At 36.4% G+C, this 14,723-nt stretch overlaps 2 protein-coding genes across 3 annotated transcripts; one reads left to right on the top strand and one right to left on the bottom strand.

Annotated features, from left to right (window-relative positions):
- The first annotated feature begins 1,933 nt into the window (after nt 1–1,933).
- Nucleotides 1,934–4,668, top strand: LOC119997796 (axial regulator YABBY 5-like). The gene is made up of 7 exons (XM_038844988.1): nt 1,934–2,167; nt 2,618–2,743; nt 3,575–3,704; nt 3,821–3,869; nt 3,962–4,037; nt 4,134–4,205; nt 4,473–4,668. The coding sequence occupies exons 1-6, from the start codon at nt 2,081–2,083 to the stop codon at nt 4,203–4,205; spliced, it is 540 nt and encodes a 179-aa protein (XP_038700916.1). The 5' UTR covers nt 1,934–2,080; the 3' UTR covers nt 4,473–4,668.
- Nucleotides 4,669–6,798: 2,130 nt separating this feature from the next.
- On the bottom strand, nt 6,799–14,056 carry LOC119997219 (nuclear pore complex protein NUP1). 2 transcript variants are annotated; one of them, XM_038844088.1, is made up of 8 exons: nt 13,705–14,056; nt 13,245–13,300; nt 12,090–12,256; nt 11,277–11,490; nt 10,438–10,749; nt 10,256–10,342; nt 8,419–9,102; nt 6,799–7,647 (listed from the first exon to the last, which is right to left on the bottom strand). In XM_038844088.1, exons 1-8 carry the CDS (start codon nt 13,982–13,984, stop codon nt 7,195–7,197), a joined length of 2,253 nt encoding a protein of 750 aa, XP_038700016.1. In that variant the 5' UTR covers nt 13,985–14,056; the 3' UTR covers nt 6,799–7,194. The 2 variants fall into 2 exon arrangements, with proteins under 2 accessions (XP_038700016.1, XP_038700017.1); XM_038844089.1 differs by having other exon boundaries at nt 8,419–9,096.
- Nucleotides 14,057–14,723: the final 667 nt, after the last annotated feature.

Here is a 14,723-nt window from a genome sequence, read left to right as displayed (position 1 = left end):
CTTTTACATCTGTTCGAATTGATTTGTCAACTTACAATGATGCAATTGAGAAACCTCTAAACCCTAAACTAATTCAACTTTAGTAAATCGAGAATCCGATCGCCTCTAACATAAGGTCAAAGCTAAATTGATCAAAAGTGAGGTGTAGTTGGAATATAGTGGGGTGCAAATAAAGCTCAACAACTTGATTATGATTCTTCATAACGGTATGAGAATTTTCAAAGGAAAATGATTAATAAATCTTAATCCTAATTTGTGTATCATTAGGTGCTGTGTGTGTATGTGTGTACATATATATATTCAAAGCTTTTGAAGTGATTAAGGGGACAAGAAACATTAAACAGCTCTGTATCATTCCTACTTTTTCAAACTTTTCTCTATTCGTTGGCCAGTGAAGGCCTTTCTCTTTTGAGGATCTATCTTATCAAACATATAAATGTTTGACCTTCAAAATAAACAGTATTAGTCCACCATACATACTTGAAGTTTTCTCCACAGTACCTCTCTCTCTATTCCATTCATGTATGTGTTAAATTAGTTAGTGTGTTATTTCAATCTCAATTGTACAATTGTGATCGAGAGAGAGGGAGAAAATAATTATACAGTCGAACGTGGAAGAGTAAAATATTGACAATGACAACTATCCTATTCTATGCCTCGCAAGAGTCCATATATATATATTTGAGTGGACCAATAGTGGTGGATGTGAAACAAATAATAGGAGCGATGCATGGTATTGGTATATCTGTGATGATCACTAATTTATTAATTACGCAATAGACATGGAGAGGGACTGAAGCCTACAAGAGGGTCCGCTATCAAGTTGGTCATCAAGTCAAACAAAACATCCTGATAATGATCCTGCTTTTCTCTTCCTATTCAATTATATGTGTGTATATATAATATGGTCTTGTACAAAAATAATTCATCTACTAGGATCCCATATAAATATCACGTACCCTAGTAACTGTAAACTGAATAATTCTTTTTTTTTAATCAAGAATGGCATGATAAAAGTTTGTCATTTGAACATCTTATATGGACCTAAACTCGGACCGTCAAACACACTCTCACATAATTACGTTTCTCACTTGAAGACAATGTAAGTTGAATCAAACAAGAATTAAAAACTAGGGGGAAGAGACAATATTGCATATATATATATATATATATTATATAGAAATTTGGACCTGTTCAAACTTCAAATGCTATTTATTTCATTTGGCTTGAGTACAGTACAATGTGTCTAAAGTCTACCAAATAATTAGTAAAAACACCTTTCCTAAAAACATGTTCTTATTGTTCTCTCTAGATTTTGTGTTTCACAAACATGTATATAAATATATAAAAAAGTGAATTAATTAATAATTTTTCCTGAAAAAAAAAACCCAGAGAGGATGGAAAATTATAGCCCCCTCTTCCGCCGTGGAGTGGCAGTATATAGTACAGTAGTGGCATGTGGTCCAGTTCATCTTGATCATCATAATATTTATCAATCTAGCATACAAGGGTACCTGCAGTGGGAACTGCAAACAGGGTACCTGCAGTGGGAACTGCAAACGGTTTCTCATCTCACCGTCAAGTCTATTTTTTGAATTTAAAACCAGCGTGGATCCCACACGTTGAAACATATCAGACGGTGAGACACAAAATTGTCTATCTAGCTATTATTCATGTTATGTGGCATATCCTGCCAAATGCCCTCTCTCAAACCCTAGATAGTCTGTTTTAACCTGAATACAGTGAACCCATTGAAACGCAAAAGTTACCTCTCATGAGGGTCCCAATTAATAAGCATCTTCAACTCTTCAAATTACCATTCTTTTTTTTTTTCTTTACTTTTCTCGTACTAGTAATTATTTCTTGGGATTCTTTTGAATTATATTTGTATATATAATGGTGTGATACAACACATATATAATTAGCCCTGTGTGGAAGCTAAGGATTTTTGGGGGAGAGAATAATTGAAGAATCCCTTTTTCTCTTCTTTTATATATATATAATAGTTATTTTTGCTTTCTTTCTGATCATTTGTGCTTGTTGAGCTAATAAATCCTAAGAAATTAAGAAGAAGAAGAAGATGTCAAACTGCATAGATGTGTCGTCGTCGTCATCATCAGAGCAACTGTGCTACATCCCTTGCAACTTCTGCAATATAGTCCTTGTTGTATATATCTATCTATCTCAGGATCTGCTTTCTTTCTTCAATTTATATGTTTTTTTGCTTAATTTCTCTGTGAATTTTCAATCTTGATGTTTGTTTACATATAGATCCTAATGATAAAAGGCTAATTGTTGTGTCAAAAGTCACAGGAGATGGATAGATTTAAGTGATAATATTGATATTGAGGACAACATCTTCTTCACTTGTTACAGCTTTATCCTTCTTTTCTCTATAAAACACACACAAACTATATATATGTGTGTGTGTGTGGTCCAGGAAAATGAAGTGATCAAACCCACTCTCTCTTCTCCTCTCTTCTCAATTCTTTTTATTTTTTATTTTTTTTTGTACAATCATCCGTCTTTTCTGCAGGTTTATCGATATATATAATTAATTTCATGAATATTTTTCTTAGGCTACTTTCATTCATTTTGGTTTTGGCTTCGTTTATAGGTAAGTGTACCATGCAGCAGGTTGAAGGACATGGTGACCGTCCGATGTGGGCACTGCACCAATCTCTGGTCTGCTAACATGGCAGTCGCCTTTCAGTCACTCTCATGGCATCAAGATGGTGTTCAGGTTATTTTATTTTAATTAACTATTTTCTTCAATTTAATCCTCCGACCTAAACTATCATCAATTTTTCCTGGATCAGCTTTTTTCCAAGTAGGGTTTCTTTCTGGGTTTTGCTTCTTTTGAGGAAATTTCTAGTCTTCCAATGAATCTGTTCAGAGTTTACTCTACTGTCAACCCTAACCCTAATCCTAGTTTTTTTTTTAATCTGTTTAGATAGCTGGATTTTGCGGCCACAGGTTTTATATAGGGCATTCACTTTCTTTCTTTCTTTTTCTGAACAAATTAAAGTTCCCACCTTTGATTGATTTGATTGATGTTAGGGTTCCTAGATTTACTGATTTTCTGAGCATTTGTCATGTACTGAACGCTTCTAAAAAAAATGGGTCTTTTTTTTTCCTTTTATTTATTTTTATTTTGAAGGTCTTGTAATTGTACTCTCGTTCAACCCACCGCGATCTGGGTTTTCTCCATAAGCAGGATGAGTTTCCCACATGACGACATGATAAGTTAGATCAAAACTCAACATAATCGATTTCAAGATTTCTCGAGTTCATATGATTTGATCATAAAAAAAACTCTATCAACTAGGTTATCTTCTATTAATGTTGATTGTTAGCTAATTAACATATAATAAAAAAATCCATCTTGTTTTCTCAGATGGCTAATACTAAGGTAAAGTAACACAGAATTAATCTTTTCACTCTTGAAGAGCCAAATATATCCATCCAACATTTGTGTTCCCTTAACTTACAATTTTTGTTAATCTTTCTCACTGAATTAGTCGCTGTTTCCTTAATTAATTAATTGCATGAACCCTATATATATGTTTTACAGGGACCCAATTATATAGCACCAGGTAACAGAAATATTGATAATCTGGGTTCCTCTTCCAAATCCAACAAGTACTCACTGCGACAACTACCACCCACCAATCCCTCTAATGAGGAGAGGATTGTGAATCGACGTGCGTTTTTTATTTATTTAATTTTGATCAATTTTCTTTTCTTCTCTCTATTAAGTCTGCAAACAATTCATGCGATATGATATATATATATATATATATATGTTTACTGTTTTCAGCTCCAGAGAAGAGGCAGCGAGTACCTTCTGCATATAATCAATTCATAAAGTAATGAATCACTAATTCCTCTTCTCTTATTTTACTAATCAAAGAAAAGTTTTGTTGTTTATCAACATTTATATTAATTATGTGATGTGCAGGGAGGAGATTCAGAGGATCAAAGCCAGTAATCCAGAGATCAGCCATAGAGAAGCATTCAGTACTGCTGCCAAAAATGTATGTATTTTATAGATATTTAAAATTCAGTATGTGTGTGTGTGTGAGTATATATATATTATATTGATTATGAAATTTTGGTTGAATAATTTGTAGTGGGCACATTTCCCTCATATTCATTTTGGGTTGATGCTGGAGACCAACAGTAGCCAATCTAAGCTGGACTAGGTAACTACTTTTTGTTTGATTAATTACAATATTTTGTTGTTAAACTTGAATTCCCTAGCTAGCTAGGTTTTATACATACAAAATATAAGATTCATTAATTTATTTTTCGTTTTTGATAACCGAGAACGACACTATACAAGAGCATGTCCTTTGGACATCTAATATGGTCCTAAACTCCGACCGTTAGACCCGGTGCATAAGTTAATTTTAGTGATGTGATTTACTGAAATAAATACTATTAATCATTTTGTTCTTCATTTTATGAAGGCATCCGGGAATGTCTCATGACCATGGCTGCACTACTGAACAAGTGATGCTTTCACAGAGAAGATTGGACGTGAATAAATTTTGTTAATTAATTTAAGTCTTATGTATATGGCTCTGCTTGATGTACCATTAGATATACAAACATATAAGCCATGTATGCAAAGAAATAAAGGCTGCTTTGATATTGCGTTGATCATATCATACTCAGACAGACGTACGCACACACTTGAAATATCTGTTAATTAATTGATTCTATGTATCATTAGTGGTATCTACAATTGTATTGCTTTTGCTTTCTCTGATACATTCTATATGTTCAGGCCAAAAAATATTCCAACATATTATATATATATATATACAAACTAAGATGTACACTAATAAGGTATATGTATGGATTCTCGAGAAGAGAGGAGCCGTGGTGGTCTCTTAGAATTCAGCGTTGCCTAAACTATCAAGAGATCCGTGTATTGGTTTCTTGGACTTGTTCAATATGTTATGTGCACTAGCCTTTTGCAGCTCTTCAGATGGCGTGCCATAACAAAATTCAGCAAATCAAATAAGAATCGATATCACTATTCTAAAGTAATTATTATTAATTTTAACCGAAAATGACACTATACAAGTTTCTCATTCGGATATTTGATATGCATGGGTTATAAACTCGAGACGTTAGGCCCTCACTCAAAAGAGTTTCTCACCCAACGCATGACCACAAGAGTATTACTCCAAGTGGGAAATCGAACTCATGACCTTCTGAGTCTATACGATTTTGATAAACTAATATCATATGTGCATGCAATCAACGTCCAACAAAATAAAAGCCAGACAACCTTTGTCCTTTGATGAGTAGAACATATATGAACACTCTATATAGATTAATTGAAAACATTCACTGATGAGTACTCTTTTAAGTAACCCATGCAAATCCACAAGATTTGCATAATTTAGGTAAGGTTTCCATAAGTATACATATCAGCTAGTGAGGAAAGAAACCAAAGAGATATATCAACTAGTCTTTATGCTTTCATTTCCTTTGAAGGGTGTTGGTTCCAATTGAGGGAATTACAATTTAGTGAATAAAATGAAATGGGATTTTTTGATAAAAATTTGTCTAATTACTTTTTCTTATCAAAAGTAGTAGACATGTATATATGAGAAAAGACTTTTGTCTGTCAAAAGGGCATAAATATTAATCCATATATACACAGACCACAGTGGAATGTATCACAAAAGGAAATTTATGGACCACCATTTTTAGGGTTTCAATTCCTTCCCTCTCTCTTTGTTTTCCATAGCAGCATGATTAGGAGAGAATCCTTCATAAAATAAAAGCAATAAAGCTGTAAGATACAGAGAGCTAAAGCTTTTTTTTGCAGAGATGGGTTTCAAACTTTGATTTCATTGTGCTCTTGACTATATATATATGCACTGTGCTAGCTACCTACTACCTAGTTTGGTGTTATATGGTCAAAAGTTCTTTGTTACTTCCACTATCTCACTCTCACACACACTCCTCTAACAACATGAAAGAAAAATACTTTATTGAAATATGTAAGAAATTAAGCTAAAATGAAAAGAAAAAAAAAAGTCAAATATAATTTTAGAAAATATATTATTCCTGAGTACAAAAGGTTGAGAATGAGGGGAGAAGAGAAAGGTGGGGAGGAATGATTGGTTGTCATTGGGATCTGAAAGTGGATAGATAGTAGATAACAAGCAGGAATTTTCTTCTTGTTTCCTATTTTTTTTAAAAAAAATTCACAAATAATTTATTTTATTTTTTAAAAAAATTTATTAAGAAATATGTTAGCTAGCTTTATGTAGTATATGAAAGTAAGTGGTGCTGAATGCGGCTTTAGGGCAGCTGTTGCTGTTGCTGTTGCTGCTGCTGGTGGGCTAAAGCTCTTCTGCCAACAAAGTCTGACACGAACCCATTTCATTTTTTTCTGACACTTAGAATCTGAAACGTCAATTTCATGTCTGCTCAAAGCATTCATTACTCACATTTCATCAGATGTCATTTCATTCACCATTCACACCCACTTTGGAGTTTGGAGTCTACACTCTCTCTCTCTCTCTCTTGGAAGGAATGAATGTTGGGTGATATCTAAAGGTGTTCTTCCATCATGACTAAGTGGGTTCCTCCATTAGTCCATTACATGTGATTCCCATGGCATCTTGTTTCTTCCTTCACACTCTTTCAGTATGTGAAGAACAAACTGGCCACGTCTTTGCTCTAATAGAATCAACAGAAGCATAACAAGGGAATTACAATGTTTGCAATCAAGAGTGCAAATTTGAAGGGGAAGTTTTGACAAAAGAGAGGAGAAAGATTAAATCAGTACAAAGATTTCTCAATCACATGTTCTCACCATATTCTCCAGATTGTTTTACAAAATCAAGATCTCTAGCTTAACTAGCTAGTTCTACAAGGGTCAGATGCGTCCTGCAATGATCCATTACAACTTGCCATGAGAAAATTATTGTAGAGGATTCGAAATAGAGAATACATTTTACAAGCCATGGAAACCTAATAAGCTTTCTGAGGCTGTTCAAAGAGCTCTTCAGCTAACTTATGCTTCAAGATAACAGTTTCAAGTTCTCTTCGGCCCCAAAAAATACCATGTCAGGGGAACGAGATACAACTTATGAAGAATGTTAAAAAATAAAATAAAATGTGCGCCACTCCAACTAGCGGCCACTGCCTAACTAAGAAGTGTAGTTAATGGCAGATTGCATCTTTCCCAAATGAACTAAAAGATATCCTTGCTGACGTTTCGGATCCAAAGCTGAACTGGAGATTTGGAGAAGGATCGTGTACTGCGGCAGCATTGCTTGTAGATGGGAAAGAAAATACAAGGGCAGGATCAGATTTCTTTGTGCCAAAACTATATGCAGCAACTGAAGATCCCTCTTTTGGCTGGAGCTGGCCACTGGCTGTGGATGATGGCATCACAGATGGGGTTGGTGGTTCGGAGATCGTCCCATGAGAAGAAGATACAGGGAATGTAAAACCTGAACTATTATCTGAAGAAAACATCCAGCGCTGTTCGGGCTTTGTGACACAAATTGAAGGTAGAACTGGTTTAGAACCTGCTGTCGAAGGTTGGGATATAGAGTTCCATGCATTTAAGACCTCAGAGCTAGCACCATTTGAAGCAATCCTTGAAACATCCTGCCCATAAACATGATAGCAAAAATATCTCTATCAAGTATATCCAACAAATCTAAACACCACATACAGAGAAAATCATCATGAAAGCTAAATAGTAAATCCCGACTTGGCTAGTTTTGACAGAATTCAAAATAAAGACTCGTCGTAACAGTTTGCATCCATTTAGGTCACAAGGGCTTATGAATTGTTACCTCCTGTTTTATCTGAAATTTTGACTTATCATAACTGTTCAACTAACTTGCCACTCAATCTTCATGTTAATATGTTATTCTAACTGGTGGGCAACGACTACTAAACTACACATAAACAGTTTGCTTATGTGCATGCCAAAAACACTACCAACTAAGTACTAACCTTTTAGCTATAGGCCAATAAGCCAACAGAAGCTATCCAATCATTCTCATTCAACAAGGAAAAATCTAAATTGGCAGGGTGCCCTACTAGGTTTGGACTTTGGAAGCAATAACCTAAAATAATGCTCCCCCGCCACAAACCCACCAACGACCAACTGCAGCTCAACCCTTCCCTTTGCCCCAACCAGAAACAAATCAGTAATGATCTACCACACCTACGCAATTGCCAAAATGTGTATGATGCCTGCAATTTCACAAATGCCTGAAGACATAACCAATCTGAAGGCCTCTCAATATTAAGGCCTCCTAGAAGACGTCTTAAAGTCTTTAACATGTTCATTTCAATTATATGTCCAAATCACACGACTAATTAACATTCATGTACATCGCAATAGTCAAAGAAGGGATAATGAGTTACCTCGGCTGCGCTTTTGACTTGAGAATCCTGACTTTTCCAGAATTCTTGTGTTGGCTCTGCATCATCACCGAGATTCGTAATTTCATTACCATCTTTTATATCAGAAGCTGAACTTTTTAGTTTAACAGCACCCATAACTTTGTCATAAGTCTCCCGAGGAGGAGGGACCTTAAAAAGAGAGTCCCCTTTATTTTCACTCCAATGAGAGTTCTGTTTGAAAACCTGTTGTTTGTTTCCAGAAAAATCAAAACCACCCAAGTGCATTGAGCCATTACGCTTATTTGGGATGACAGCAGTTACGTCAGAGGAATGTTGTTTATTCCAAGTAGTGACTCGCTGTATCTCAGCAGACTTATCTGTAGGAGTGGCTGGGTTTCTCTCGAGGTGCTCCAATATTTTCTTAGCCATCTGACTGGAATGTGGATGAACAACTGCAGCATCCACTTCAGAGCCCTGAGGCTTCCAGTCTGCCAATTGAAATTTTAAAGCGCCAGTTTTCTCTCCCGTTCCCATAGTACGTTTGACAGTTGGGAAGATGGCTTCAGAAAAATGGAAGTTGTCAACCTGCAAAGGACCACTCATAGAAGATTTAGGACGAGCAGCTGTGGAATATTTACGCGGAGTCCTGCGAATGGGTCCCACTGATTCATGGTCATCAACCAAGTCATTGTTCCTGGACTGCAACTACGAATTTGGATGATAAAGCAATCAGGAAGTGTACCAGAACTCTAAATAATATATTAAAGTTCAAAGTCAGCACCATGACACGCTAATGAATAATGATTCAAGATAATACTCAGCCTTAAAAAGGCTTACATCATTGTTAGTATTCTGCTCGATGCCTTGATGTAAACATTATCAGCAATAGGTCAATGCAAATACATACATGCAACGTGCATGGACCTCAAAGCCCCAAATGTACACATTTTACAAGTTAAAATAGCTTTTTGCTAAACTTGTCCGTATGAAAAGGTAATATAGATAAAGTGAAAAGAAGAAGAAGAAGAAGAAAACGGACAAGCTAACCCAGCTAGTTTAAACTGGCCAGAAGAGATTCAAGTTTTGGGGGAGATTGCCAGGCTCTCTCCAACTCCATTTCCTTAGTTCAAACTTCAATCTTCATCTAGTATAGGAAAAATAATTCCTTGTAAAATAATTCAACAAGGATTGTGTTAAAGGATGAGATTTCTGATATCAAAGCAAATAAAAAAGAAAAAGAACTGCCTCCCCCACAAATACATAGAAAAGACAAAACAAGAGGGAGATCACTAGAGGCATTACGTCATCTGATTCCCAATTCATCTCAATCCGAATGGATGACCGATGACATGTTCACAACTTCAAGAAATTTGACTTCTCATTGCCTATTCAATGTGGAAGGATGACTTGTTCACAACTTCAAAGAAGCTCACTTCACTCGAGGTGACTCTTCGCAGTGTCATGGCTTCTATTGAGCTAAAAATACAGGGCCAGAGGCTCTGGAACCTCATTATTTCATTCATTTATCACAAACAGCTTCAACTTACTGCCAAACTCGTTGCCTCTACAACCTAGTGGCACGATATATGCATAGAGCCACTTACATTGAGGGTTTGGAAAGCCACTTCATAAAGGAATGGAAAATGACTACCTTATAACAACTTAAATTAGCGAATTTGGAAGAGGAAACACCAAGGAGAGCTCTAATATTTTCAACAAACTCAAACAACAAAGAAAATAATTGAAGGAGAATGATGGAGAAATGAAGAACAAGGACATAACAGAACCAAATACCTGGAGCACCAGTAATAAGGCAGGAAAAACAAAACAAAAGAACGAGAAAGAAAACAATACATACCTTCCCATAAATAGGACTCTGTGATTGCTGCAAGGGAGTTGATGGCATGTTCATCTCCCTATTGCCATCCCTTGGTAACTGCATCAACTGATGAGGTGCAAGGAGCAAGGTATTACACTGTTTGACTATGATCCTGTCTAAAATCATCCAAGCCAAAATAAAAATCTTTTAACTTTACACACCTTGGACCTGGATTTGGAATAGATACTTCTTGAGTAGGGGGTTCGGGGAAAACTTTGAAGCCCAAATCTGCCTCGCTGACTTCTTGGGGTCACATTATCACGTTGATCCTGTACTCTAGCACCTGGCCAGCAAGGTGATGGATTTGGGAAGGGCGAAGGACTGTATGGTCTCAATGCAAATTCATCACTATGTGATTGTGCACTTCCGTCTTCTGGAAATAACTTGATAGAACCACAATCCATTCCTGAAGTTCGCTTTTCCATATAGGCTCTCGCAATATCAATTGGTGAAGCACCAACTTCATCTCGCAACTACAAAATTTTACACAACAATCAGACTGAACATAAGTAAAATTAGTAAATACAGATGAAAATGCACAAGTTAAAGTTAAAGACAACTTTTGTAAAAAAATTGAAAACTTAAATATACAACCGATGAAACTCGCGGACAACTCAACCTAGGGAAAAAAAGGAGAATGAGAAAGAAAAAAAGAAAGAAAGGATAGATATCAGAAATTTTAATGGATGTCAAAAGTTGAAGACATTCCCAACTGAGTTAGGGTGCAGTTCCTTCTACTTCAGTCTAGGTCCTTATTTTATTAAATTATTCTTCACTATCATGTTTAATATGCTAGAGTACACATGAACTCCATTGAAAATTCTAAACTATAACTTATACCATTCGCCACAACTAGACGTTTCTAAATTTAACTTCCCAGCTCTTGTATAATATACTTTAGCAAGATGATCGGTGAATGAAAGAATTCATGAATTTTCGCCATTCACCAGGCATAACAAATAGGTTTTTCCAAACATGTATTGATGCAATTTGGACTCACGATTGACTGGGGAAGAGGAGTCGATGTAATCCAGGTAGCTTTATTCAAAATTTCCAGCTTCTCTTCACTGGAAGTTCCAGCATTTTTGAGGTCAATTGGAGCCCCCCGAGCATCTTGTTCTGCAGCCATGCTTGAAGATTTTATTTCTTGCTTAGCATGAGGTAGATCAACAGTCCTTGAATTCATTATTTCAATCAACCGATTAATCTCATCACTGCACAATAACAGACAAAAAAAATAAGAGAGCTACTTACAAAAATTGCAATAATAATGATGATACTCCACAATGTGATAGGTAAAAACTCAACCAACACTGATGTGTGCACATAAGAAAATATTTATACGTAAATATATGACCAAATTAGTGCCGTAAATGCAAGCCAATTGCTCAGCATGGACATGTTGCAAGGCACTCATATAGAGCTTTACTCCCAGGTAAGGTAACTTCCGTGGGCAATCACCTTCAGCACGTATGCAAACATCTTGACTAGGCAATAGTCACTTAACAAAAGCATCTTCGATTTGTTTGAACAAAAGAGCTCATCTAATCTTTCTCTTAGCGTAACCAGCCTTTTGTCTCTCACTCCCTCTCAAAAGCGAATTTCTATTTTTTTGTTTCAAATTTTCCTAGTTTGCTATTCAATTAACCTCTTGCTCCTTTCAACTTTTACTACCAACAAATGACTGCAACGCCTGATCATTCTTGTCAATCATCTACTGAGGGGAAAATAAAAAATGTCTATATATTTCACTGATTATAAACTAACAGCACAAGCAAAAATGTAGCCAAAGGAGCAATTTCCTGTAACTTACGTAGAAAAGCTTTTATCCTCCATCAGCTGTTCAATTTCAGAAAGCCCGTTATCGTCAGACAGGTCACTCCTTCTGCCTTGTTCAAGCCTTTCAACGTGAGAGCTACTCTTTGATCTTTCCACTGCTCTTTTTGGACCTTCAACTCTGGTTGAACTCGATAGACCAAGCTGAAAAGTATAGATCCAAAGACAGCAAACAGTAAGGTAATAACAAACATTCCAGCTTATTTAAATAAAGTATGTGCAGTATCAAATAAACCTTTTTGCTACAGTTTGATTACAGGACACTTCAACAAACGAAATTCAGAAATCCAGTAGTAGAATATCTCCTTCAGTTTTCGATTTAATTGTGACAGACAAATAACAAGAACAGATAACATCACTGGTTATTTTACATAACTCAGGTATTAGTAATTTTCTTCATTAAATTCCAAAATGTAATTAGTAGTAAATAACCCTTCTTTAAAACCTCTTATCATTGAGAGGTTCAAAAGAAGAATAGCTAGGTGGAGAAGGAGTCGGCTTTCCAAAGGTAGGACACTCATCCTTATTGAGAGAACACTTTCATACCTAGCAATTTATTATGTGCCTCCTTTTCCTTTTCTAAATTCAGAGACCACAAAATCATATGATATCAATTTATGTGGGGAAACAAAAAATGGGAAAAGAGTTTAATTTGTTGGTAATTGGCCAAGTTACCACCACGAATGACATCTTCATATACTACTTGGTTGGGACGATGCATTCTAGAGACGAAACAGATCTCAGGAGGAGCTTGGTGGTGGCTAAATATGGGATGGAAAAGCATATCATCCTTCAAAGTCAATAAGAGAGCCTTAGGGTGTTGGATTGTGCCTATTCTATTTAGCGTAATCAGCAGCTCCTTTGCCCATCTAATAAAGTCCCTTGTATTCATTCAAATATAAAGAAAAATAAACAATCCGCCATCCTTTTGACTAGAACCAAATATCATAACATAGAGATTTTATGAGAATTTTAAAAAATAACTTTGAATTGAATGACATAAACAATTACCAGACACATTATTTGATCTTTGGCATCATAAATACTAGGAGTTAATGGTTCACTTTATGGGATAATATCTTTCAGTCCTCTCAGGATATCATAACCATAATGATAAACAACAGTTTCTTACTTTTGAATTGTGATTGTCAGCGACAGAATTTTGTTCCACGTCTGTGTCCAAGTCATCTGTCACAGAAACGAACTCGTGATTTGAATATATGAACAGGGAATCATAAAATTTGAACAGAAATTGCAAGTGATTTTAAACACGAAAGTTCACCCAAAACGAAGGAAAGCAGAACACCGATTAAGAATCATTAAATTAACGTTAGGTGACGATGCAATCATCAAATTCGTTAAATTTCTATGGGTACTATCGATAGTTAGCTATTACTAACTGTCCCCCATCGATTTCAAATTTTCCTTCCCAAACTACCAGCATAAGCACATCAAGATACGTAATCTACCACTCTGATAAAAGCAACTAAGCCGCGCATAAAAGGCACAATTTACATTACCAAATCCCCAATCCATCACATTCGAGCACAAGGACGAGGGCCTCATAGGAACAAGCCCAAGAGAGAACTGACCGTGATGTTGTTGGCTACTGGAAACGGGGAGAGCATCCAGGGATGCCGAATTGGAGAAAAGCGAAGGAAAGACTAAGGTGGCGCCACCGGTTATGATCCGCCGAGCCGGATCCACTAGCCTAGCGAACCACCAACCCTTCTGAGCGCCATTCTGCTGTGGCCGGGCGTACGGTGTGGACGGTGGCCTCCGTGCGAGTGGCCGCCTCAGCTTTCCGCCGGCGCCTCTCGCTTCCACAGGGACGTCGGGTCTCGATGACGTCGTCGCGGCGTCCCTCTCCATCTTTTCCTAAATTCTGTTCACTGAATGAACTGACACACGCGCTCTGGGAAGCGCGCTTTTTGACTAGTCGTTCTCGTGTTTTGGTCCGTTTGTTCATTCGCTTTATATGAAACAACTTGGGTTCGTGTTGGGCCTTTTAGCGTTAAATAGTCCAATTATTTACTGGGCCTCATACAGATGAATAGCCCATAAGACATCTGGCCCCATTATTTGCAGTTCTCTTTTAGTTATTGAATTTTTTTATTCTGCAGGAATATATTTTGGACATGCCACTACGCCCAAAATTGGGCTAGGCACGCTCAAACCTGTCCGACGAGCTAATTGAGCCGAGGAATAGCGCAAACCATTTGAGAAATAACTACGTATATATAGAATCGAACTCCCTATCTCGGGCAAGATTATATATGTGTAGTATATATATATAAGAATTCTCACATGCACAATCCGAATTCAATGGTTGTAATAAACCACAACAAAAGCGGGGACCATACATTTGTTGTGAAACCTACCACATCTATAATTGAAAAATAAATGCGTAAATTGATGCACATGTGAAAATTCATATATATATATATGATTTAAACTCTATACAAACAATAGTCATACAATATGAGATGTATGATGGTTTTGGTCTGGTGATAAGGTGCATGTTAGTCATGCTCTCTCGCCAAGATTCAATTCTCCATAGATATGAGCTGACATATGAATTTTTCATGGACTTATATAAGTAGTGTAGTTT

The sequence above is a fragment of the Tripterygium wilfordii genome, chromosome 4, assembly GCF_013401445.1.
Source record: "Tripterygium wilfordii isolate XIE 37 chromosome 4, ASM1340144v1, whole genome shotgun sequence".
Classification (NCBI taxonomy): domain Eukaryota; kingdom Viridiplantae; phylum Streptophyta; class Magnoliopsida; order Celastrales; family Celastraceae; genus Tripterygium; species Tripterygium wilfordii.
The sequence above is the reverse complement of the archived record's forward strand: the minus strand, read 5'-3'. Positions and strand labels throughout refer to the sequence as shown.